Source organism: Equus asinus, chromosome 9, assembly GCF_041296235.1.
Source record: "Equus asinus isolate D_3611 breed Donkey chromosome 9, EquAss-T2T_v2, whole genome shotgun sequence".
In the NCBI taxonomy this organism is placed as follows: Eukaryota; Metazoa; Chordata; class Mammalia; order Perissodactyla; family Equidae; genus Equus; species Equus asinus.
In genome coordinates, this window is record NC_091798.1 from 8,154,068 (window position 1) to 8,182,038 (window position 27,971).

Consider the following 27,971-nt stretch of genomic DNA (forward strand, 5'->3'; position numbering starts at 1 on the left):
CCTAGTGGTCTCCTCCATCCAGATTCTCCAGCTCAGAGATAAGTGCTTAGTGCCAAAGTTCTTAACCCAACATCCACTAAAAGGAGGCAGATTCCTGCCAAGTTCCCGGCCTCCTCAAGCATAGTCAAGCACGTGATTCCAGGAACAAGCCCAGGGTAATAACAAACCCCGTCGGAAGCCACGGATGACACTTCTAATGCTGCACTGTTTCCCAACGTGGTGTCCTCCCACACCTTTAGGGCGGGGGCCACCCTGCCCTCTCCCCCACCAGCGCGCCCAGACAGGACCTGGCACCCGAGAGGCCTTCAGTCAATGCCTGTGGAAACGGCATGGGATGCTGGTAAGAGGTTTTCCAGACCCGAAACGAGGCCAACTCCGCGGCGGGGATTAAACATCTCGGTAGGTCCAGAGGCGTCGGCGGAGGGTCCCATCGTAACGGGCTGGGAAGATGGCTGAGAAGTGGCTGCTAGGGGAAACCAGGGAAGGTGACCCGCCGAGGGGACACGGGACGGGGAGGAGGCGGGTCTGGCCGCAGCCATGCCGGAAGGCCGGGCACCGACAGAGGCTCGGGGCCGGGGGCAGCAGGGCAGTTGGCTTCTGGGGGGGAGGGGGCCGCCTGCTGGTCTGAGAAGACTCTCGGCCCCAATCTGAGGAGGGTTCTAGGCTCCTCTAACGGCCCGCTCCCCAGCCCGCGGTGGCATCTGCAGCACCGAGTACTCGCTGCTACCTGAAACTGCAGCAGCTTCTCTGTCTGCTCCTGGGTTAGATCCCGATCCTCAGGCGCCGCCATTTTGCCGCCGCCTCTACGCTTCTGACCCGTCCGCACCGTCACCCGCCGGAACTGACGTCAGCAGCAACCACGTCCGGTCTGAACGGCCGCCGGCGTGCAACTGCGTCTGCGCTTGCTGGCCCAGTCCGGGGACTTGGGGGGGTGGTGACTGTTCCCCCCGCCAGAGGGCGCCACTCTCGGGCTGATCCCGAACACTTCCGGAAATTGCCGAGGGACTGTCGGTGCCAGTCGCCCTCGCGATTTAGGCGACGAACGGGTCTGCTACAGAGACCAGGACCCCTGAATAGAGCGCAGAGCCGAGAGGTTCCGAATGCGCCACGAGAAGCTCCGGAAATTCCCGAATGCCACTCGGCGGATTTCCGGTGCTCTCCGACCGTTTTCCCATCATCGCCAATATGCCTGACTATTTTTTAGGAGATTTCGACCCTTCTGAAATATCGGCCGTTTGATGTTTGATTTCTGCCCTGACGTTTCCAAAAGCTCCTGACCAACTCTCGGGAGATTCCGAAAGTCCCCGAATACTGGTCGGGCATTTCCGACGCCGCCTTTGAGCCGGAAGCTGTGGAAGGCTTTAGCCGCCTGAAAATCTCGGCTTCAAAGTCGCCTGCGAGGGTTGTTTGGGCTCGGCTCCCTGGGTCTTTGACGGCTAATGGCGCTCCCAGCCCTTGGCAGAGCCTTCCTTCCACCCCGCTGCGGCGGTGCGGGAGCCCGGGGCTCTGCCCTGCCTGCCTCAGGCCCTCGGGCGGCCTTCGTCCACTGGCCCGTCTTCCCGGGACTGGCGTCGGGAGACTTGGGTTTGGGTGGTAGTGCCCACCTTGTAAAGTGCTGGACATCCTTGGGCAAACCACCTCCCCTCTGGGCTCCGTTTTGCCATTGGCGGAACCAGGCTCCCCAGGCGCCGACATGCCGCCCGGCGCGTTCCCCTCGGGGGCAGCCCCGCACCCTCCCCGGGGGCTCACGCCCACCCCGCAATGTCTGCCTTCGTCCGCACCTTCCTTGCCCCTTCCCACGGGCCACCTCTCTGTGGCCCTCCCCTTCCATTCGCACGTCTTTTCTCCTGCCCTGGGCCTCCTCCGTCCAGCCTCCGGGAGGCCCTGGGGAGGCAGGGGCCGGGGGTCTGGTGCCCGCCTTCCGCAGGCGGCCTGTGCTTCCGCGTCTACGGCCCTCGGCCCGCCGCTTCACAGGTGGATGAGACGAGACAGGGCAGCAGGTGCTCCGGGGCTGGCGTTCTGTGAAGGGCACACTGAAGGACTGGAGTTTTGGCGACTTCTTCCTTGCGGGCCTGTTTCAGGTCTTACCAGGTCTGCACAAACTTCCTAACGACGGCCTGGAATCTTTCCTAGACCTTTACCGTAAAACTGGAAGCAAACGGCTGCGACTTCAGAGAATTTATTACATCCAGTCAAAGCTCGAAGGAGGCGCAGTGCTATTCGACGTCCCCGTGCCCGCTGGGTCCGGATGAGCCCGGGGAGGCAGGGCACCGTCGGGTGCCCGCTGAAGTTGCGACGTGATGCTTATGCGGCGCGTCTGCTTTCCGCAGACAGGCTTTGTAGTTGTATTAAACACCACTGAATGTTCCTTGCTTCCTCAGAGACACGTACACCTTCTTGGTCTACATTTCTGTTTTCTTCTTTGGATAAAGACATAGTCACAAGAAATATTTTATTTTTTTTTAAAGCTCTACCATAGGAATTTGCTTCGGCACGGGAGATGCAATACGGGAACCTGGAGAGTCGGTTCCTTGTCCAAAGGTGGTTTCTGCTTTTTAGCTGTAGCTGATGCCTTCTGTGTAAGACCAATATTGCCACAACTTCCCATTTTTTAAAGAGCACCTATAAATTTGGATCTGCATATAAAATCTCCTCATTTTAAAATGGTGATAACTAATTCAGTTTTTAAGAAAAGTACTCAGTCAGCCATAATTGCAAGCCACGTTTCAGCCCATGAACGTCCAGTCTGCCCCTCTGACCTAGGCAGAACCTCATGGCCTCCATTTGCCATGGGAGACGCTGGCCTTGGAAGAAACCTAAGAGTTGTTAATATGTTCAGGATGAAAAGTGTGGAAAGTGTCATCAGTTAAGGGCTTGCCCTGTCCTTGAAGAACAATTTCTTTCCCTGAACTTTATTGTGCTCTTTAGAACAGTGTTGTCCAGTCAAAATATAAAGTTATCCACATGTGTAATTTTAAATACTAGGAGCCACATTTAACACAAGTGAAATTGATTTTAGTGATGTATTTGATTTAACCCAATATTTCCAAAATACTTTTTTTGCATGCTAAGTCTTCAAACTCTGGTATGTATTTTGCACTTACATCTCTGGACTAGCCACATTTCAAGAGTCAATTGCCACATGTGTATAGTGGTCACTGTTGGACAGTGCAGTTCTAGAGCATTTTGAAGATCTTTTTAATAGATTTATTAATTATATTCATCTACAGATTTTAGGAATTCATTCAACAAATATTTGTTGAGTGCTTATTCTGAGCCAGGCTCTGGACCAGATGCTACAGAGATCGACAGAGCACCGCGGCTGCCCTCTAAGAAGACACAGATGAATGGAAAATTCCATGGATTTCCTCACTCTCTGGAAGGATGTGTGTGTGTGTGAGAGACAGGTTTGTAAGTCCCAGTTTTATGCTATAACACTCTGGGATTTGTGCCTGAGAGCTATCTCAGAGAATCTAACAAATATTTGTTTCTCTGGTCCCAGTAATAAGGCTTTGCTGATGCCTTACCATTTTGTCTCTGATAAAGGGCGGATTCTGTTCTGCTGAGTCATGGACATCCTAGAATAAGCCCTCAATTTCTGAGTAGCTGGAACATAAGATAGTTTCTATCAGTTGGGGACACGGCATCTTGATTGCCGAGTAAAGCAGACCATTGACATGTCAGCAACAGTTTTCTGTTTGTTTGGCCTCCTGCCCCATCAAATTACTCATTATTGGTTAAGTGGAGCCAGAAGGAATTAAGTTGACTCAACTAGATTCATCCAAAAAGTAAGAGAAGGAAGGAGAAAGGTAATACCTGTACCCAACAGTGTATATAGATCCTCAGGCCTCTGCTAGAGGTATTGGGATGATGAAACATATTAAGGCTCGGAGGTAAAGTTTCACCTTACATAAGTCACAAAGTACATCTCATGCTCTGCAGGAGACTTGAGTACAAACTCTGATGCCACCATTGATTGACTGTGTGACTTTGGTAAGTTAACCTCTCTAAGCCTCAGTTTTCTCATCTCTCAGCTGTGAACAGTCACTACGTCACAGGCAAGGATTAAATCAGAGAGGACATGTAAAGTTTATGGCCTAATCATAGCCACCTTGCAGGTTGGTGAGAGGATGGAATGAAATAATGGATTAAGAAGAGGCTTTGTCGTTGCTAAGGCCCTTTGCAGGAGTTAGGTTTGCTATAGATTTATTCAACACGTGTCTACCAATGACTTAGTGCTCAGGGTGACCTAGCCTTAGGACTCTCCCAGTCTAGCAGGAGGTCAGCTGCAGGATCAGTTGGAAGGGTATGTAATTGGTAACAGACGATGGGTAACGTAGGCCGGCTCCATTCCCCAACTCATCTCCCACCTGTCGCTGCAGTTACCTCCTGACTGGCCTCCTTGATTTTACCCTTGCCCCTCTCTAATTCAGTCTCATCACAGCTGCCAGAGAATGTTTTTAAAAAGGTAAGTCAGATCCTATCATTCCCCTGCTCAGAACCTTCTATTGGCTTCCCATTCTGCTTGGAATAGAAGCCAAGCTCCCGACCATGGCCTACAGAGCCCTATGTGATCTGGCCCTTCTGCTTCTCTGCCCTCATTACTCTCAAACTCCACCTCATTATTTTCATTCATACCTCAGGGACTTTGCGTTTACACTATCCTCTGCCTGGAACCCTTTCCTTGAGTCCTCACAGGGCTGCCCCTTTGACGTTCAGATCTCAGCACATGCGTACTTCATCCTCGGAGAAGACCTAAACATGTCATGTGTTCTTCAAAGCACTTATCACTAAATGACATTATCTTGTTTACCTGTTTATCATTTATCTCCCAGCCCTGGATTCCATGAGGAGAACAGAGGCCAGGTTGGCTTGGGCCACCACCAAGTCCCCAGTGCTGCAAACTGCACTGGGCACAGAGAACAAGGTCTAAAAATATTCGGTTCAGGCTAGATCCTTAGAGGAAGGGCCTCATAAATGTGGGTGAACTTCTGGGAGTAAAGCCATGGGAACTAAGTTGGGAAATAAAGCTACTGCCTGGGGGACATAAAGGGATGGTCTTTACTTAGAGTGTCTCAAATCAGAAGGCAAAAGAAGGACCACCTTAATTTTTTGGGTGTTGGGGAAAGAATGCTGATAACAGGTGACCTTTAAAGAAGAGCTGTTTTATTGGTCTTTTAAAACCCCCATGTTCATAAAAAATTGCATGACTTGTGAACTATGAACAAGTTTAAACAACACCTCAGTTGGCAAGATGGGAAAGGGAGGAAAAGCAGGAGACCTATTTACGGATGGTTTAAATAACCCAGATGCATTTAAATTGTCTCCACCTTAGACTCTGGTTCACAGGGAGGGAGCATGGTTCCCAGGAGACACAGTGTGGGTTCCACTGACCTGGGTGCTGCAATTACCATCTGACCTCACACATGTGCCACGAACCTCCCGCCTCCCACTGTACAGCTTTCCTATCTGTAGGAAATGAGATCAGAGCATGAAACACCATGGACCAGCACAATGTCCACACGTGCATGATCCAGAAAGTGCAGAGGAGTTAATGTCCCACGGGGCAAAACTCTGACCAATGAAAGATGGGATCCACTAAACAAAAACTCCTCATTTCCTGCCCCATGATGAGCTGCCTTGAGATGCAGTTGTTCATACGGTCTGAGGACAGACCCGTAGGATGGAGCAGCGCACTTCCTGCCAAGCAGGAGCCAGCCCCTTGTGTTTGTCCTTCCCCTGCCTCATTCCCCTGTTCCCTCATGCCTGATGCCCTGGGATTGCGCTCTCCAGGAAAGGATCAGCGTGTAAGCTTTTGACTCTGCCTATGTTTTCTATGGGACCTGGGCTATGACACTGATATCAAGTGAGTGGCTCAGCCAACGATAGAGAAAATAACAATTTCAAGTGAATTTAAAACACAACAGTTTACCTATATATTCCCTACATGTTGTATCCTAAGAAAAAACAGCAAAGAAATTTTAAATGACATTCAGTAATCATAGTGTCAGTAATAATATTATTTTAAAACTATATAAACATGTAGATAGAGCAAAAAAGAGTAATTATGTTATGCATTAAAACCAAGATTTTCAGTGAAAAAGAAAATATATACATCTAGAGTCAAAGAGATTAAGTAAAAATATTGTAATACAAACTTTGAATTAGAAATATTAGTAAGAACACAATATATTTTTGTCTTTCAAACAAAAAATATATTTCCTAGTTCTGTTGGCTGAAGAGTTCTATGAAGAAATAAGTAACTACTGAGGGGCCCAGACAGTGGTTTCTAAGTACTATTTCCCACTAAAAGGTTAGAGAACTCTTTGAAGAAATGACTGATTCCAGTCTGGGTCAGGAAATGTACAGGATGAGCCCGGACAGCTTGCTGTACCAAAAAGCAAAGAAGCTATCAAGTTGTGACAAGGGGCCAAAGATGGGAAAATTTAAGCATCAAAAAGTATAATGACTCTCTCTTCTCTGCTGAATTGCCTTTGCATTTTTATCAGAAATCAGTTTTCTATACACATGTCTTTTTCCAGACTCTATGCCAATATCACACTGCCTTTGATTACTGGAACTGCATAATAAATCCTAAAGTCAGGCAGTGTGAGTCCTCCAACTTTGCTCTCTTCTAAACTCCTTTTGGCTGTTTTAGGTCCTGCTGGGGTTTTTATTGTGATTGCATTGACTCTATAGATGAATAGGAAGAGAAATTTACATCTTAATACTGAGTCTTCTTACCCATGAACAAGGTATATCTCTCCATTTATTTGGATCTTCTTTAACTTCTCTCAGCAATATTTTGTAGTTTTTCGTGTATAGGTCTTTCATATTATTTGTTAGATTTGTCTCTAAATATGTAATATGTTGGTTTTTTTTTGGGGGGGGAAGATTAGCCCTGAGCTAACATCTGCTGCCAATCCTCCTCTTTTTGCTGAGGAAGACTGGCCCTGAGCTAACGTCTGTGCCCATCTTCCTCTACTTTATATGTGGGACGCTGCCACAGCATGGCTTGATGAGCAGTGAGTAGGTCCATGCCCAGGATACAAACTGGCAAACCCTGGGCTGCCAAGCAGAGCACGGGAACTTAACTGCTATGCCACAGGGCAGGCCCCTAAATATGTAATATTTTTGATGCTATTATAAATGACATTTTAAAATTTCAATTTGCTCTTGGTCATTGTTAGTATGTAAACATACAATTCAGTTTTGTGTGTTCCTCTTGTAGCCTGTGATCTTGCTAAACACACATATTAGGTCTACTAGCTTTTTTGTAGAATTTATGTTTCTACATAAGACTGTCACCTTGTGTGCATATATAGTTCTACTTATTCCTTTTAAATCTGGATTCCTTTTGGGCCAGTCCCAGTGGCCAAGTGTTTAAGTTGCGTGTGCTCTGCTTCTGTGGCCAGGTTTGGTTCCAGGAATGGACTTAGACCACACATCCCTCAGTGGCCATGCTGTGGTGGCGGCTCACATACCAAGAGGAAGATTGGCAGCGTATGTGAGCTTAGGGCAAATCTTCCTCAGAAAAGAAAATCTGGATTCCTTTTATTTCTTTCTCTCTCTCTTTTTCTTTATTGCACTGCCTGGAACCTCCAGGACAATGTTGAGTGAAGTGGTGAAAGTGGACGTCTTTGTCTTATTCCTGATCTTAGAGGAAAAGTGTTCTGTCTTTCACCATTTAGTTTAATGTTAGCTGAAGGTTTTTCACAGCTGTCCTTTTTCACGCTGAGGAAGTTCCCTTCAATTCTTAGTTTGCTCAGAGTTTTTATTAGGAATCGATGTTGGATTTAGTCAAAGGCTTTTTCTGTTTTGAGATAATCATGTGGTTTTTTGCTTTTGATTTGTTAAATATGGTGAGTTACATTGATTGAATCTTTAAAAATTGTGGTGAAATAGGGGGGCCAGCTTGGTGGTGTAGTGGTTAAATCACATGCTCAGCTTGGGCAGCCAGAGGTTCACAGGTTCAGATCCCAGGCACAGACCTAGCACCACTAGTCAAGCCATGCTGTGGCAGCATCCCACATAAAATAGAGGAAGTCTGGCACAGATGTTAGCTCAGGGCCAATCTTCCTCAAGCAAAAAGAGGAAGATGGGCAGCGGGTGTTAGCTCAGGGCCAATCTTCCTCCCACACACACCCACACACACGCACACAAATTGTGGTAAAATATATGTAACATAAAATTTACTTTTCTAATCATTTTGTAGTGTACAATTCAGTGGCATTTACTATAGTGTTGTGCAACCATCACCACTGTCTAGTTCCAAAGCATTCCCAGCACCCTAAAAGGAAACCCTGTACTCATTAGGAAGTCACTCCCCATTTTTCCCTCCTCCAACCCCTGCCAACCACTAATCTACATCTGTTTCTATGAATTTGCCCATTCTGGATATTTAATATAAATGTAATCACATGCTATGTAGACTTTGTGTCTGACTTAGCATAATGTTTTCAAGGTGCATCTATGCTGTAGCGTGTATCGGTACTTCAGTCCTTTTTATAGTTGAATAGTATTCTATTGTATGAATAGTCCACATTTTTTATCCATTTGTCAGTTGATGGACATTTCGGCTATTTCCACATTTTAGCTCTTGTTAACAGTGCTTCTGTGAACAGTCGTGGACACCTTTTGGTTGAATACCTATTTTAGATTCTTTTGGATATATGCCTAGGAGTAGGCTTGCTGGGTCATATGGTAATTCTATGTTTAATTCTTTGAAGAACCACCAAACCATTTTCCACAAAGGCTGCACCATTTTACATTCCACCAGTAGTGTGTGAGGGCTCTAATTTGCCACATCCTGGCCAACAATTATTTTCCTTTTTAAAAAAATTATAGCCATCCTAGTGGGTGTAAAGTGGCATCTCGTTGTGGTTTCAATTTATATTTCCCTAATGACTAACGACAATTTTGGGCGTCTTTTCGTGTGATTGCTGGCCATTTGTATATCTTCTTTGGAGAAATATCCATTCAGGTCCTTTGCTTGCTGTATTTATTGGATTGCTTGTCTTTTCCAGTTGTAAGAGTTCATTATATATTCTGGATACTTGACCCTTATTAGATACATGATTTGCAAATATCTTCTCCCATTCTGTAGGTTGTCTTTTCACTTTCTTAGTAATGTCCTTTGATACACAAAAGTTTTTCATTTTGATGAAGTTCAATTTATCTACTTTTTTTCTTTTTTTGTTTGTGCTTTAATGTCTTCTGTAAGAATACATTGCCAAATCCAAGGTCATGAAGATTTGAGCTTATGTTTTAAGAGTTTTATATTTTGAGGTCTTACATTTAAGTCTTTCATCCATTTTGAGTTAATGTTTGTATATGGTGTGAGGCGAGTGTCCAACTTCATTCTTTTGCGTGTGCATATCCATTTGTCCCAGAACTGGTGAAGAGGCCAAGCTTTTCCTCATTGAATGGTCTTGGCACCCTTGCAAAAAATCAATTAATCATAGATTTATGGGTTTATTCCTGGACTCTTGATTATTTTCCATTGATCAGTGTCTATCTTTATGCCAGTACCACATTGTCTTGATTACTGTAGCTTAGTAGTAGGTTTTGAAATTGGGAAGTGTGAGTCCTCCAATTTTATTTTTCTTTTTCAAGATTGTTTTGACTATTCAGGGTTCCTTGAGATTCCATGTGAATTTTAAGATCAACTTTTTTTTATTTCTGCAAAAATGATCATTGGGGTTTTGATAGAGGTTGCATTGAATCTGTGGACCACTTTGGGTTGTATTGCCATCTTAACAATATTAAATCTTTCAATCCATGAACACTGCATGTCTTTCCGTTTATGTAGGTCTTCTTTAATTTCTTTCAGCAATGTTTTGTAGTTTTCAGTGTACAAATTTTGCACTTCTTTTGTTAAATTTATTCCTAAGTATTTTATTCTTTTTTAAAAAATTACAGTAACATTGTTTTATAACATTATATAAATTTCAGGTGAACATCATTATATTTCGATTTCTGTGTAGATTACATCACATTCACCACCCAGAGACTCATTACAGTCCATCACCACACATGTGCCTAATCACCCCTTTCACCCTCCCGCTTCCCCCCTTCCTCTCTGGTAACCACCAATCCAATCTCTGTCTCTATGTGATTGTCGTTATCTTCTATGTATGAGTGAGATCATGTGGTTCCTCCCCCTGACTAATTTCACTTAGCATAATACCCTCAAGGTCCATCCATGTTGTCACAAATGGCTGGATTTCATCATTTCTTATGGCTGAGTAGTATTCCATTGTGTATAAACACCACATCTTCTTTATCCCTTCATCCTTTGATGGGCACCTAGGTTGCTTCTAAGTCTTGGCTATTGTGAATAAGCCTGCGATGAACATAGGGGTGCATGTATCTTTATGCATTCATGTTTTCATGTTCTTTAGATAAATACCCAGCAGTGGAATATCTGGATTGTATAGTAGATCTATTCTTAATTTTTTGAGGAATCTCCATACTGCTTTCCATAGTGGCTGCACCAGTCTGCACTCCCTCCAGCAGTGTATGAGGGTTCCCTTCTCTCCACGTCCTCTCCAACAGTTATTGTTTCCTGTCTTGTTAATTATAGCCATTCTGACTGGAGTGAGGTGATAGCTCATTGTAGTTTTGAGTTGCGTTTCCCTGATAATGATGCTGAACATCTTTTCATGTGCCTGTTGGCCATCTGTATATCTTCTTTGGAGAAATGTCTGTTCAGATGTTTTGCCCATTTTTTAATTGGGTTGTTAGTTTTGTTCTTGAGATGTATGAGTTCTTTGTATATTTTGGAAATTAACCCCTTATCAGATATACGATTTGCAAATATCTTCTCCCAATTGTTAGTTTGTATTTTCAATTTGTTGATGGTTTCCTTTGCTGTGCAGAAGCTTTTTAGTTTGATGTAATCCCATTTGTTTATTTTTTCCATTGTTTCCCTTGCCCGGTCAGACATGGTACTTGAAAATATGCTGCTAAGACCAATGTTGAAGAGTGTACTGCCTATGTTTTCTTCTAGAAGTTTAATGGTTTCAGGTCTTACGTTTAAATCTTTAATCCATTTTGAGTTGATTTTTGTGCATGGTGTAAGGGAATGGTCTACTTTCATTCTTTTGCGTGTGGCTGTCCAGTTTTCCCAGCACCGTTTACTGAAGAGATTTTCCTTTATCCATTGTATGTTCTTGGCTCCCTTGTCAAATATTAGCTGTCCATAAATGCGTGGGTTTACTTCTGGGCTCTCAACTCTGTTCCATTGATCTGTGTGTCTGTTTTTGTGCCAGTATCATGCTGTTTTGGTTGCTACAGCTTTGCAGAATATTTTGAAACCAGGGAGTGTGATATTTCCAGCTTTGTTCTTTTTTCTCAGGATCCCTTTGGCTATTAGGGGTCTTTTGTTGTTGCTTATAAATTTTAGGATCCTTTGTTCTAGTTCCGTGAAAACTGTTGTTGGAACTTTGATAGGGATTGCACTGAATCTGTAGATTGCTTTAGTATCTGTAGAAGTACGCGCGTTTTAACTATGTTAATTCTTCCAATCCCAAGAGCACGGAATGTCTTTCCATTTCTTTGTGTCTTCTTCAGTTTCTTTCAACAATGTTTTATAGTTTTCAGTGTACAGATCTTTCACCTCTTTGGTTAAGTTTATTCTTAGGTGTTTTATTACTTTTGATGCTATTGTAAATGAAAGTTTTTTCTTAATTTCATTTTCAGGGCACGTTGCTAGCGTATGGCAATACAACTGATTTTTGTGTGTTGATCTTGTGTCCTGAAACTTTGCTAAATTCGTTTATTAGCTCTAATAGTTTTTGTGGGTGTTCTTGAGGATTATATATATATAAAATCACTTCATCTGTGAATAGAGATAATTTTACTTCTTCCTTTCCAATTTGGATGTCTTTTATTTCTTTTTCTTGCCTAGTTGGTCGGATTAGAACTTCCAGTACAATGTTGAATAGAAGTGGCAAACGGGGCAGGCCAGGTGGCAGCGGTTAAGTTCGCACATTCTGCTTCGGAGGCCTGGGGCTCGTGGTTCAGCGGATGTGGCACTTCTTGGCAAGCCATGCTGTGGTAGGCGTCGCACATATGAAGTGAGGAAGATGAGCACGGATGTTAGCTCAGAGCCAGTCTTCCTCAGCAAAAAGAGGAGGATTGGCAGCAGTTAGCTCAGGGCTAATCTTCCTCAAAAAAAAAAATTAGGTAAAAGATTTAAATAGAAATTTAACCAATCAAGAGGTATTGTAGTAATATTATAATAACTTTAATTAATAATATATCAATATTGTTTCATTTATTATGACAAATACATCATTCTAATCTAAAATGTTAACAATGAAACCTGGGTATGGGATATATGGGAACTGTCTGTACTACCTTCACAGTCTTTCTGTCAATCTAAAACTCTTCTAAAAATGAATGTTTTTAAATGATAAAAATAAAAGTTAAACCTACTCCTCTTATCTTATTCCATTCTAGCCCTTCCATTTCTAGGTATTTACCCAAGAAAAAGGAAAACGTATATTCACACAAAGACCTGTACACAAATGTTCATAACAACTTTCCTTGTAATATCCAAAAGCTAGAACCAACTCGATTGTCCATCATCAGGGGAACAGATGAAAAAATTGTGCTCACACAATATAAAGGAATGAACTGTCAATACATGGAGCACCATAGATGAATCTCAAAAGAAATATGCTGAGTGAAAGAAGCCACACAGAAAAGACTGAATATTGTGTGCTTCTATTTATAGAAAACTCAAGACAATACACGAAGCACATGGTTGCCCGGGGATTGGAGAGAGGCGACGAGGTAAGGAGAGGAATTACAAAGGGCACAAAGAATTTTTCAAGGTATTGGATATGTTCGTTATCTTTATGGTGGGAAGGGTCTCCTAGGTGTACACATTTGTCAAAAGTTTTCAAGTTGTAAACTTTAAATATGTGCTGTTTATTACACATCAATTATGCCTAAATAAAGGTGGTTGAAAAGTGTAATGCCTACAATTAATTGAAACACATCAAATATGTATAAATCCAGGAGTTCATTGTGATACCAAAAAGAAAACAACCCACACATAGCTCATAAATCACTTTTGGGGATTGCCAGCACTTCCATTCGTTTTTCTGAAAGCTGGTAAATTAAGAGAAACAGTCACGCATTTGTCTTACCTGTCCTCTGTGAACTCTGCCTGTGAATAACCAAGATGATAACAAGTGAAAGTCCCTTAAGAATTTCCAGATAATGCAGGAACATTGAGAGAAATAGAATTACCACAATGTTTCAACTCCAAACAAAGTAACTGATATAGATAAAGATCACAAAGGCTGCTAAAACCTGAGACAGAAAGCTGATCTGGAAATTTATTATCAACGGATCAGGCTGTCAACACCTAGACCTGCTGATCAGTCTGAATGTCACTGTGAGGCAACTACACGTGATGTGATATCTGCTGTGATGCAATGGGAATTTCCCAACACTGTGGATGAAGTAGTCTTGCAAAAATATTTATCTGGAATCTGCTCCAGCCTTCAGATCAGGGTTTCTCAACGTGGGCATTACTGACATTTTGATCTGGATATTTCTTTTCTGTGAAGGGCTGTCCTGTGCTTTGTTAGGTGTTAGCAGTACCCCTGCAAGTTGTGACAAGAAATAAAGATCTCTAGGGGCCAGCCTGGTGGTGCAGCAGTTAAGTTCACACGTTCTGCTTTGGCGGCCTGGGGTTCGCTGGTTCAGATTCTGGGTGCGGACATGGAACCGCTTGGCAAGCCATACCGTGGCAGGTGTCCCACATATAAAGTAGAGGAAGATGGGCACGGATGGTAGCTCAGGGCCAGTCTTCCTCAGCAAAAAGAGGAGGATTGGCGGCAGATGTTAGCTCAGGGCTCATCTTCCTCAAAAAAAAAAAAAAAGGAAAGAAAGAAAAAGGAAATAAAGGTCTCTAAACATTGCCAAATGGTCCCCAGAGGGCAAAATCAACACTGGTGGAGAATCACTACTCTAGATTTCATTACCAATTTATAGGAAATAATGAAGGTTCCGAAGAGCATATTAAACGCCACCACAGGAATGCAAACAGAAAAATCCACACTGAGACAAATTCTAAAAAGCAATAGGGTTTCTTCAACAACAACAAATTGCAAGGAAAAAAAAAGGAACAGGAATGTCAATTAAAAAGATTTAGGAAAGAAACATCGTTAAAGCCAGTGAGGTGAGAAGCTCCACAAAGTTAAATTTCACCACACATGAAGAGAGTGAGGCCCAAAGAGAACCCAAACCAGGAGAACTTTAAGGAGAAGTAGGGTATGGACCTCCCATACCATAGAGACCAGCTGCTTGCCCAGGACAGAGGATTAACAGAGACTACCCTGAGGGAAACAGTCCACTTCGCCCCACAGAAGGGAACGGCTCTTCCCAAATGCAATTCAGGACTAGGACTCAGGTACAGAGAACAGACTGGCAGGTGCTGGAGGCGGGGGTGGGGTGGGTGAAATGGGTGAAGGAGTCAAAAGGTGCAACCTTTCATTCATAAAATAAATAAGTCTCAGGGATGTAATGTACAACGTGGTGACTCTTTAACAATACTGTATGGCATATTTGAAAGTTGCAAAAAGAGTAGATCTTCAAAGTTCTCATCACAAGAAAACAAAATTTTGTAACTATGTATGGTGACGAATGTTACCTAGGTTTACTGTGGTGATCATTTTGCAATATATACAGATATCGAATCATAATGCTGTACACCTGAAACTAATATAATGTTATACGGCACTTACACTCCAATTAAAAAAAAAGAACTAGAACTCAGGGTTTCTTTCACTGGCTTTTAACCCAGAAAAAAGGCAAAGGGCGGGACCACCTCCTGGACAAGGCCAGTCGGTCCAGGGCCAGGGGAAAGTGGGGCAACATATGAGCAGTGAAGACGCTGAAAGTTGGAATAACGAGAAAGGCATTGGGCAGCTCTTAGAGAAGAAAATGTCAACTTCATGCCTGGGCATAAGGAGAGAGTCTCAGCACAGGCAGATCCTTTAGTTGGGTGTCCCTGAAGCTTTCAGTGGCCTCTGAGGGCCTGAATTTTCTAGTCAGAGACAAGCAGTTCAGAGACAGACAGACATCCCAGGAAAATTGTGAAATCCCGAGATCAACAACAATTGCGGAGGCATCCTCCTCCCATGCACCCAGGGACCCTGTGCCCCACCTAGCACTGGCCAGGATGCACCAAGAGTGTTGGGAACCTCAGAATGCCATCTCCATCTTTGGGGATGTGTATTTCATTGTCAGCCAGGAAATCCTCCTCCAACACCTTCAGAGAAGAAAACTCCGTTCAAAGAAATGTCTCTGCCCGGTTTCAGCAACTCCATTAACTCTCACAGAAGCCCATCTTCTAACGAAGATTAACTCTGCTTTTGGTAAGCAATGATAGTTATCCTTTACAAACACATTTATTTTTTCTAAAAAAAAAAAAATTAAGAGGAGTATTTTTTGTTGTTAGTGCTATCGAGTCCATTTTGACTCCTAGCAACCCTGTGTACAGCAGAGTAGAACCCTGCCTCTTTTTGCGCCATCCTCTCGCCTTCCGGCCGTCTATCAGACAATGCTCCACTGCTATTCATAGGGTTTTCATGGCCAATTTTTTGGCAGTGGGTGGCCAGGTCCTTCTTCCTAGTCTGTCTTAGTCTGGAAGCTCTGCTGAAACCTGTCCACCATGGGTGACCCAGCTGGTATTTGAAATCCTGGTGGCATAGCTTTCAGCATCACAGCAACACGCAGCCACCACAGTATGACAACTGACAGATGGGTGGTGTGGTTCCCTGACCAGGAAACGAACCTAGGCCACCACTAGACCACGAGGGCTGACTCTGAAAGAGTCAAAATTACTCTCCCACTGTAAACAATAGAAAACTGGACAAAATATGTGATAGAATTGTTTTTAGACATTGACAATAGGCAGCACAGAACTGTGATCTCTGAGAGAAGAGAAACAAACAAGCCCTGTGACTTCCCAGGCTTTCTACCTGAAGGAATTTCTAAATTGCTGAGTGTGAAAGGGGAACCCATACAGAGCCCAGTGGTCTCAAAAGTCAAAGAGACAGAGAGAGGAGTTTGGGGATCTTGGAGTAGGTAGGAGTCACAGGGCAGAGTACTGGAGGGGGGGAGTTAGGCAGAGAAGTATTCCATAAGTACGCATGCGAGTTGCTCTTGATTCTTTGGCCAAATAACAACCTGCATGTGATGACATGATCTTATACATAGAAAGATTCCACAAAAAAACTTAGAACTAATAAATGAATTCAACAAGGTAGCAGGATACGAAGTCAACACGCAAGTTTCAGTGGCATTTCTTTACACTCACAATGAACAATCTGAAAAGGAAATTAAGAAAACAATTCCATTTATAATAGCATCAAAAAGAATAAAATACTTGGAAATTAACTTCACCAAGGAGGTGAAAGACTAATACAATGAAAACTGCAAAACTCTGCTGAAAGAAATTAAAGAAGACCTACGCAAATGGAAAGACATCCGGTGTCCATGGATTGGAAGAGTTAATATTGTGAAAATGTCAGTTCTTCCCAAAGCGGTCTACAGATTCAACGCCATCCCTGTCAAAATCCCAAGGAGGTCTTTGGCGGAAATTAAAAGACCCATCCTGAACAAAAATCTTAAAATTCTTATGGACTCTCAAGGGATCTCGAATAGTCAAAACAATCTTGAAAAACTGGAGGACTCACACCTCCTTTTTTCAAAACTTACTACAAAGCTACAGTAAGCAAAACAGAGCGGTATCGGCATACAGACAGACAGATAGACACATGGAGTGGAATAGAGAGCCCAGAAATAAACCCTTGCATATATGGTTAAGTGATTTTTTGGTAACGGTGCCAAGACCATTCAATGAGGACAGGATAGTCTTTTCAATGAATGGTGTTGGGAGAACTGGATATCCACATGCAAAAGAATAAAGTTAGACACTTACCTAACACCATATACAAAAATTAACTCAAAATGGATCCATGACCTAAATTAAGTCCTAAAACAATAAAACTCTTAGAGGAAAATATAGCACAAAAGCTTCCCAACTTTGGATTTGGCAATGATTTCTTGGACATGACACCAAAGGGACAGGCAACAAAAGAAAAGATAGAAATATTGGACTTCGTGCAAATTTTTAAAATTTGTGCATCAAAAGGCTATTATCAACAGAGTGAAAAGGCAACCCACAGAATGGGAGAAAATATTTGCAAACCATATATCTGATAAGGAAGTAACATCCAGACTATATAAAGAACTCCTAAAAGTCAACAACAAAAACCAAATTACCCAATTAAAAAATGGGCATGAGACTTGAACAGATGTTTCTCCAAAGAAGATATACAATGAATAATAAGGACCTGAAGAGATGCTCAACATCACTAATCATTAGGGAAATTCAAATCAAAGCCACAACGAGACACCATTTCATACCCATTAGGATGACAACTATAAAAACAAAAGAAAACAGAAAATAACATGTTGGTGAGGCTGTGGAGAATCTGGAACCTTTGTGCACTGTTGTGGGAATGTAAAATGGTACAGCCACTGTGGAAAACAGTATGGCAGTTCCTCAAAAAATTAAAAATAGGGTTCATGACCCAGCCATCCCACTGCTGAGTATGTACTCAAAAGACTTGAAAGCAGGTCTTGAAGAGGTATTTGCATACCCATGTTTGTAGCAGAATTATTCACAGTAGCTAAAAGATAGTAAATTTTATGTTATGTGTATTTAACACAACTAAAAAATTAGGGAAAAATACAGTTGACTGTTTAAAGTAAAAATGTCAATAATACATTGAATGGTTTAAACTATACATAGAAATAAGATGTAGAATAACAACCACACAAAAAATGGGAGAGAAGAAATGGAAGTGTACAGTTGTAAAGGTTTTACACATGAAATGGTATTACATTATTCCGAGATAAGCTCTTGTAAGTTAAAGGTGTGTATCGTACAACCTAGAGCAACTGCTAGCAAACAAAGGAGCAAACAACAACAGAAAACCTACACAAGGTGGCAGAGCTAATAAGCCAAGAATGGAGGTAAAATTGACTCCTGGAAAGTATCCTGGCAATAAAAATGAAACAAAGAGCAAAGATCAGGGGGGAGAAGGGAAAACCAGTAGCAAATGAGTAGATATAAACCCACTCAGGTCGATTATAAATATAAATGTCTAAACACTCCAATTAAAAAGCAGAGAATGTCAACCTAGATTTAAAAAAGCGACTCAACTATACGTTTTCAACAAGAAAATCACGTTAAATGTAAAGACACAGGTAGGTTACAGGAAAGGATGGGAAAAATATATCATGCCAAGACTAATCATAAGAAATCTGGCAGTCGGCCCAGTGGCGCAGTGGTTAAGTGCACACGTTCCGCTTTGGAAGCCCAGGGTTCACCGGTTCGGATCCTGGGTGCGGACAGGGCACCACTTGGCACGCCATGTTGTGGTAGGCGTCCCACATTATCAAGTAGAGGAAGATGGGCATGGATGTTAGCTAAGGGCCAGTCTTCCTCAGCAAAAAGAGGAGGATTGGCAGCAGTTAGCTCAGGGCTAACCTTCCTCAAAAAAAAAAAAGAAAGAAAGAAAGAAAGAAAGAAATCTGGAAGCCTGTATTAATATCAGACAAAATGGATTTCAGAACAAGGAATATTACCAAGGATAAAAAGGATCATCTCATGCTAAAGGGTTAAATTCATCAGAAGACCTTACAATCCAAAATGTGTATACACCTAATAATAAAACCTCAAAATACAGAGAAGCAAAAACTCATAGGATTAAAAGGAGGAAAAGAGAAATCCACAACTAGAGTGGGAGATTTGAATACTCTGCTCAGTAATCGACAGAACAAGTATAAAGTAAATCAGCAGGGAATAGAAGACACACAATATGAGCCACCAACTTGACTTAATTGACATAAGCACTCCACTCTGATACTGCAGAAAACATGTCTTCTTCAAGAGCACACAATAGTCTGTATGCTGGGTCACAAAACAGGCCTCATAGAATTTCGAATTATTGAAATCATATAGAATGTATTCACTATAAAAGCTACAAATATTTGTAAATTAGACAACACACTGAAAAGTCGGTGAAATGACTGAAGAGTCAATGAAAAAATTGGAGGGGAACTAGAAAATACTTAAATTAAATAAAATTAAAATACAATATATCAAAATTTGTGAGATGCTGCCACAGCAGTGCTTAGAAGGAAGTTTATAGCTTAAATATTTATATTAGAAAATAAGAAAGGTTTAAAATAGGTAAACTAAACTTCTTTAAGAAGATATAAAAAGAAGACTAAATTTAAACTCAAATCATGAGAAATGGAATGATAAAAAATAAAAGCAGAAATCATGAGATAGAAAACAGACAAACAATGGTGAACATCAATGGAACCAGGAGCTGGTTCTTCTTAAACAAAATTGATCAACTTCTGGATTTATTTACTCAAGGGAAAAAGAAGACACAAACTACTAATGTCAAGAATTAAAGGGCCAGCCCTGGTTGCCTAGTGGTTAAGTTCAGCACGCTGTGCTTCAGTGGCCCAGGTTCAGTTCCTGGCGGGGGGACCTATACCATTCTGTTAGCAGCCATGCCGTCGTGGTGGCCCATATACTAAAAAATAGAGGAAGATTGGCATGGATGTTAACTCAGGGAGACTCTTCCTCAGCAAAAAACAAAACAAAACAAAAAAGAATTAAATAGGAGACAAAAATCAGATACTATTAAAATTAAAGGGATAATGAGAGAATATTATGAACAACTTTGTTCTTTGTTCCAATCAACTTAACAATTTACCTTCCCTTAAAGAAAACTCCAGGTCCAGATAGTTTTACTGGTGATTTCTTTCATTTACTTGAGGAAGAAAAATACCAATCTTATACAAACTCTTTCAGAAAATAGTAGAGGAGGAAACATTTCCTATCTCATTTTATGAGGCTACCATTTACCAGACACCAAAACCAGAATAATGATTTATAAGTAGACAAAACTACAGACTAATATCTATCATGAATGTAAATGCAAACATCCTTAACAAAATATTAGCAAATTGAATCATATAAAAATGATACCACATCATGACCAAGTGAGATTTATTTCAGGAATTTAAGGTTGATTTAACATTAAAAAATCAATAATTCTTTAGTTAACTTCCCAATAGTTGCAGAAAAGGCATTTGACAAAATTCAGCACAGATTCCTGTTAGAATCTCTCAGCATGTTAGAAATGGAAGAGAACTTCCTCATCTTGACAGCTAAAATCATATTAATGATGAAAGACTCAAAACTTTCCTCCTAAAATTAGGTCCAAGGCAAGGATGTCCACTCTCACCATTTCTATTTAGCATTGTACTGGAGGCGCTAGCCAGTGCAATAACACAAGGAAAAAAAGGCATGAGCATTGGAAACAAAAAATAAAATTGCCCATATTTGCAGATGACGTGATCACTGTGGCAGATTGTATTTTCCAAAGAGAATTTCACAAATATCTCCCATCCCACATACTTTTCTTATAAGTGATTTGGACACTTCTCCAATTAAGAGGAGGCCTCTGTGTCCCCTTCTCTTGAAATTGGTGTGCTTTTGTGACTCTTAGACTGATAGTGTTGTGGAAGTGATGCTTTGAAACTTCTAAGGCTAGGTCACATAGCCTTAGATATGGCGTCTGCCTTGCACATACTGGTACTTGCTCTCGGAGCTTTCAGCCTCTCTGTAAACAGCCTGATTGTCCTGAGGATGCTACGCTATAAAGAAGACCCAAATAACCCATGTGGTGAGATCATACAGAGAGGCTCTGAGACCTCTGACTAGACAGATGCCCCACCTTAGCCTCCATGGTTTAGCCCTCCTGTTCTTTCGGCTTTAGTTATCATCTGACTGCCCCTGCCTAAGAAACCCTGAGTTCAAACTGCCCAGTTGAGCACTTTCCAAATTCCTGAACGAAAGAAAACATGAGAGATAACAAAATGATTGTCGTCCTAGGCAACTATGTTTTGGGGTGAATTGTTTTCTAGTAAAACCTGGAGAATCACATACATAGGAAATTTTAAGGAATCCATTTTTCAAAGCTAATAGAACAAGTGAGTTTAGCAAAACCATAGGATACAAGGTCAATATAAAAAATAATCTATTGACACAAGGAAAAAAAATTGTAACTATGTGAAGTGATGGATGTTAGCTAAACTTACTGTGGTAATCACTTCACAATACGTACAAACAAGTTTCCCTCGCTATCCGAAAGTTCTCTTTAGGCCACATCGCTTTTACGAAAGACCTCCATTAGTACCTGTTTTCAGTAACTAAAAAAAATCCAAAGAGGATTTTCGCTTCTACGAAAACTGATGAAAAGCAAAAACAGCGTTTAGGGTCTATTTTGCTGAGAATCGTTATAGAGGCTAACAGTCAAGCCTTGTTGTATTTCAAGCCTCCCAGATCAGCCAAATCAGCCACAGCAGAGAACGAACGTGGACTTTCGACATGGAGGCGAGCAGACATAGAAGGTGTGGCTCTTAGTGACCTGCCTGCCCTGATGGGTTCAGACAACGATGAGATGTTGGCAGATGACCCTCTTTCTCTCTCGCCTACACCCCAGTCTCCTGGACCTCCCACCACCCCAACCTCCGATGACTCAGCCCAACACACCGTCACCACCATCACCACCTCTCAGCCTTCCATTGTGCTCACTGTCTTCCCGATTCTAGTAGGGGAAACTACACTGTTCATATGTGATTTCTACTTTCTGTAGGCTGTGTATTTATTACTTCATTCCTGCTTTTACTATATGTTAGGGTTTTACTATATTTTAGGGTTACGTGTTATTTGGTATAATTTGGTAGGTTATTTCTTGAATCTGAGAACACAACAAATTTTTCCCACATACGTTAAATGGTAATTGCTTCTTTGCTTTATGCCATTTTGGCTTAGGAAAGGTTTCAAAGGAATGCTCTATTTTCGGATACGGAGGGAAACCTGTATATCAAATGATTATGTTGTACACCTTTAACTTATACAATGTACATTTCAATTATATCTCAATAAAACTGGAAAAAATTTTGAATTTCTATATACTGGCAATGAATGGTCAGAAAGTGAAATTTTTAAAGATGTCATTTACAATAGGACCAAAAACCGTGAAACACTTAGATGGCCAAGACCTATACTTTGAAAGCTACAGACACTGCTGAAATAAATTGAATAAGCGAGAAATGAAGAAATAGCCCATGTTCATTTATCGGAAGACACAATATTGTCAAAGTGTCAATTCTCCAGAAGTTGATCTATAGATATAGTTCCTTTCCAATCAAAATCACAACAGATTTTTTTTTTTTTGGTAGAATTTGTAAGCTTATTCTAAAATTATGGAAATGCAAAGGATCGAGAAGAACCAAAGAATTTTGAAAAAGAAAACATAGGTGGACGACATGCACTATCTGATTACAAAACTTACTTATAGCTCTGGTAATGAAGACAGTGTAGTATAGTCATGAAGACAGACACATAGATCGATGGAAGAAGTAGAGAGCCCAGAAATAGACCGGCACATATAAGGTCAGCTTATGTTCAACACAGAGGCAAAGCACTTCAGTGGGGGAGCCTATGCAGTCTTTTCAACAAATGCAGCTGGAACACTAGACATCATATGGAAAATAATGAACCGCAATCCTTATCGCACACCATACATAAAAATTACCTTGAAAAGGATTGCAGACATAAGCATAAAAGCTAAAACTATAAAACGTCTAGAAGAAAACAGAGGAAAAATTTTGTAACCTTGATGTAGGAAAAGATTTTCAAAGATAGGTCACAAAAAGAATGAATCATAAAAGAAAAAGAATTGATAAATTGGATTTAATAAAAATTAAAAATTTCTGGTCTCTAAAAGATACAGTTACAAAAATGAAAAGGCAAAGCATAGTTTGGGAATAATATTCACCACACATCTATCTGTTGAAGGATTTGAATCTAGAGTATATAAGCAATTCTTACAACTCAACAAGAATAAAATGGCCCAACAATAAAATGGACAAAACATTTGAACATATACTCCATAAGGGAAGATATACAAATGGCTAATAAGTACATGAAAAAATGCTCAACATTATTACTTATCAGGGAACTACAAATTAAAACCATAACGAGATGCCACTGCACACGTAGGAAGGCTAAAATTTAGAAGGCCAAGTGTCTGTCGGGATGTGGAGCAACAGGAACTGTCACATTTTACTGGTGGGAACATAAAATGGTACAACTACTTTGGAAAACAGTTTGGCTGTTCCTTATAAAGTTAAACGTACACTTTCCATACAGCCCAGCAACTCCATTCCTAGTTGTTTACACAAGAGAAATGAAGATATGTCCACACAAAGATTGTATATGAACTTTCATAGCAGCTTAGGCATCACAGCACAAACTTGGAAATAATTCTAATGTCCACCAACAGGTGAAAAAGATACACAATTTATGCAATATTCGTACTACAGAATTCTACACAGTGATAAGACACTGATAACGTGCAACACCTGAATGAATTAGCAAAAAGTAGCCTGTAGTAACAGAAAGCAGTGGTTGCCTGGGGCTGGGGACTGCGAGCAGTGTGGGGAGCTGACTGAGAAGGCACATGCCAGAACTTTTCAGGGTGTTGGATATGTTTCATATTTTGAGTGTGCTGGTCATTACGCAGGTGTACACACTTGTCAAACCTCGTGGAATTGTACACTTAAAATGGCATGCTTTATTGATTTAAATTTTACCTCATAAAGTTGATTTTTTCAAAAAGAATTAAGAGACACAAATAAATACAGCGTGGAGATATTGTTCAGATCTTGATTCTAACACACCAACTGCAAAAAAATTATAAGACATTCATGAAAATGTGAATACTGACGTATATTTGCTGATATTGATATTGTCAAAATTTTTATCTGTGATAATTATATTGTAGTTATATTAAAAAAGGTAAGAAGTCCCTCTATTTTAGTGAAGTATTTATGGAGGAATTGATGTAGCATGTGGGATTTGCTTTAAAATAATTAAAGCATAGGACAGTGGCGGGGTGTAGATGAAATAAGTTTGGCCAAATATTGATAGCCATTGAATCTGGGTGATGGGCACATTGGGGTTTATTATATGACATTATTATAATTATAATTTCATTTCTATATTATATATTATTGGATTAATTTTGTTATTATCTCTACATTTGTATATGTTTGAAATTGTCCATAATAAAAAAATTTTTTTTAAAAAATTTAAAAGTCATATCAACCAAATGCAATGTGTTAACATTGTTTGAATCCTAAGTGAGCAAACCAACAATAAAAAGATGTTTATGAGACAATTGGGGAAATTTGAATACTGGCTAGATAACGGGTGACATTAAGGAATTTGGAGGAGAAATTTCTTTTGCTGTTATAACAGTTCTTTGGTTATGTAAAAAAAGAAGATGAAGATGGAGGAGGAGGAGGAGAAAGAGAATAAGAAACAGCAGCCGCAGCAATGCCCACACGTGGCACACAGATCTTGGTTTCTTCCTTCACTCAAAGGTAGCAGGAGTCCTCATAGAAATGGCTTATTCTTAAGCCTGGAGCATTTTGTCGTGTCGGAAGGTAAGAAAACGCTCAGAGATGATGTGGACATATCAAAAACACAGGAGCCAGCCTGAAAGGACTCCCACTGACTCAATCTTGGACAATTTGAGTACTAAAATAAATAATGATAGCAAAGTATTACAATCCGTTGGATACAATAAGAGTTTGTGAATCTGTGCAAACAAACATTTTCCTTATAGTAACTAGCCAATTAATAAATGTATAAGGAGTGATGGTATTAGAAAATTACCATTTGATAACTATCGTTATAATACCTGAATCATGCAAAAATCAATAGATGCCATAGTGAATACATAGGTGAAAGTCTGAGGAGTGACATAAAATTTACGTAGTCTTACCGTACCTCTCCACAGGATATTTATTAATTAGAAAGGGAAAAAGTAGTAATTTTACAGTGGGGAAACCTGACAGACACCACCTTAACCAAATGATCCACTTTAACATCATCAGTAACTGGGCAAATTGACATCATGTGCCTCCTGAAATGATGCACTGAGAAGAACTCAGCAACACATTTGTGCTATTCCTGCCAAACATGTTCGACCTGAATCCAACCATGAGGAAACAAAGACAACTCAAACGGAGAGATGAAAGAGCTGCCTAGTAATGTTCAAGACATCGATGTCATGAGAGACAAAGAAAGGGAAGAAGTGTTCTAGATTGAAGGAGATCAAACAGATATGATAACTGAACGCAATTCATAATCTGGGATTTTAGTTTCCTCTCTTATTGGGATATGTAATGAAATCTAAGTAAGTTATGTCGATTAGATAATGGTATTCAATCAATATTAATATCCTGATTTTGATAATTATATAGTGGTTATGTAAATGACAATCTTTATTTTTAGGAAGGCACACAGTGAAATATTTAGGGATGAAGGGGCATCATGTCTGCAACTTACTCTCCAATGGTTTAGGAAAAAGAAAGAAGAAAAAAGAATAAAGCCAATATGATGAAATGCTATCATTTGGAGGATCTGAATGAGAGGCATATGGGAATTATTTGCAATTTTCTGTACGTCTGAAATTAGGTCAAAATGAAAAGTTGAAAAGAAGTGATAAAAAAAACAACCTTGAGAGTAAAATCAACCAATCCACCCCTGCCCCCAAAAGAAAGGGGCTTATTAGTGGGAATGTCAAAGGTGCAGCTGCCATAGAAATCAGTATGCCAATTTTTCAAAAACTGAAAAATTGAATTACCGTCTGATCCAGTAACTTCATTCCCGGGTATATATCTAAAAGAACTGAAAGCAAGATCTGAAAGAGATATTTGCACACCTGTATTAATAGCAGCATTATTCTTAGTAGCTAAGAGGTAGAAGCAACTCAAATGTCCGTGGACGGATGGATGGATAAAGAAAATGTGGCATATACATCATAGAATGGAATATTATTCAGCCTTAAAGAGGAAGGAAATTCTGACGGATGCCACAACATGGATGAACCTTGAAGACATTATGTCGAGACATTACACTGTATGATTCCACTTAAGTGACGCATCTAACGTAGTGAAATTCGTGTTCACAGAAAGGGCGCTGCGTTGCCAGAGGCTCCCGGGAGGGGGAAGCTAGGAGTGCTTTAATGGGTGTGAACTTTCTATTTTGCAGGATGAAAACTTCTGGCCTTCTGTGACACAATGATGTGAAAGTACTGAGTCCTACTCAATTGTACACTTAAAAATGGTATAGACGGTAAATTTTATGTTTTTACCTCAATTTTTTTTAAAAGTTCTTAATTTTTAAAAAAGAGGTTAACATAGTGAATTGTATACAGCTGAAATTATATAATGTATGGGGAAGAATCAAGGATGTAGATGAAACAAGACTGACTATGTGTTGGTAATATTGAGGTTCGGGGGTTGGTAGGTGGGGTTGCCTTATATCGTTCTTTCTACTCTTATAAATGCTTGAGATTTTCCACTAAAAAAGTTTAAAAAATTTCTCCACTTCAGACTTCATAAATTGAGATTTAGAGTCTGTCAGATTGCCCCATATCTTTGCTGAACTTTTTAAAAAATTATTTTATTATTTTTAAAGACTTTATGTGTCTGTTTTCTCCCCAAAGCCCCCCCGGTACATAGTTGTAATATTCTTAGTTGTGGGTCCTTCTAGTTGTGGCGTGTGGGACGCCGCCTCAGCACAGCTTGACGAGCAATGCCAGGATCCAAACTGGTGAAACCCTGGGCCGCTGAAGCAGAGTGCACAAACTTAACCATTAGGCCATGGGGCCGGCCCCTCTTTGCTCAACTTTATTTATTGATGTCTTTTGACTGCTACTGAGTTTCACAATTAAATGGAGAATTAGGAAACTAGAACTGTGTGTAGAGATCTCCAAAGATATTTAGAGAGGTGCCGAGAAACTGGGCATCCCCAGCATAAAGAAGTGCTACGTGGTTCAAAATATAACTTTAATAATAATTTTTAATATTAATGCTTGAGAGTAAGAGTAATGTACAAGAGCAAGCATGGCTGCAGAACAATCTGGACCAGTAACTTGTATAAATTAAACATGGAGCAAAGCTCTGCTGATGGGTAAATTAGGAAGGAGCAGGAAGAAAGGAGGAGGTAGTTGGGGAGAGTGTCTGGGGGATTTGCATGTGTCCACATGGTACAGTGTTATGTGAGCTGTTGACTGAAGCCTGGGCGGGGGGAGTCAAACAAGAGCATCCCTCAGAGGGCACAATGGGGGCACAGCATGTTCACTCATCCGTCTGTCTCCACAAAAGTAGCCACATTAGTGGCTGGTTTGTTGTGCAAACAAAACTTTCTAGGGCTTTTCAGCACTGAGCCTGCAGTTTTGGAAATAAGAGGTGTGAGATGGTGGTGGAGCGGGTGCTTGGACCAGGCTGTGCAGGGCCAGGGCCTTAAATTTCATTCTTTCTTTATTATTATTATTATTTATTTTATTTATTTATTTTTTTTGAGGAAGATTAGCCCTGAGCTAACATCTGCTGCCAATCCTCCTGTTCTTGCTGAGGAAGACTGGCCCTGAGCTAACATCCATGCCCATCTTCCTCTGCTTTCTATGGGACGCCTGCCACGGCATGGCTTGACGAGCGGCGTGCTGTAGGTTCTCACCCAGGATCCAGGCCGGGGAACCCAGGGCCGTCCAAGCAGAATGTGCGAACTTAACTGCTGGCCACCAGCAGGCACCTCTTTCTTTTTTTTACGCTACTAATAAATGACTATATTCTCACCACAAGAGTGAAACCTACATCGAAGTATTACTGAGCAAAACTGAAGTGCCCCTTCACCCCAACTCTACCTCCACTCCCCACGCCCTGAGGGAACCACTCCCCGCAGCTGGGCACACAGCTTTCTTTTCTCTCTTCCA

The 27,971-nt window shown here is 41.0% G+C and overlaps 1 protein-coding gene and 1 long non-coding RNA gene across 4 annotated transcripts in view; one reads left to right on the forward strand and one right to left on the reverse strand.

The window, feature by feature from the left end:
* FAF2 (Fas associated factor family member 2) overlaps positions 1-882 on the reverse strand; it is a 59,461-nt gene extending 58,579 nt beyond the window's left edge. For 2 of the 3 annotated variants that reach the window (XR_011505711.1, XM_014826815.3), the window contains exon 1: positions 728-882. Coding sequence is in view for 2 of the 3 variants with exons in the window: in XM_014826815.3 (XP_014682301.1) it covers positions 728-790 (63 nt within the window). In the remaining variant the exon portion in view is untranslated. The other variant, XM_014826816.3, reaches the window with a different exon arrangement.
* LOC123288940 (uncharacterized) lies at positions 270-27,930 on the forward strand. Its single transcript, XR_006532573.2, has 5 exons — positions 270-399; positions 3,231-3,407; positions 12,743-12,801; positions 26,246-26,329; positions 27,567-27,930. It is a non-coding gene; the product is annotated as an uncharacterized lncRNA (long non-coding RNA).
* Positions 27,931-27,971: the final 41 nt, after the last annotated feature.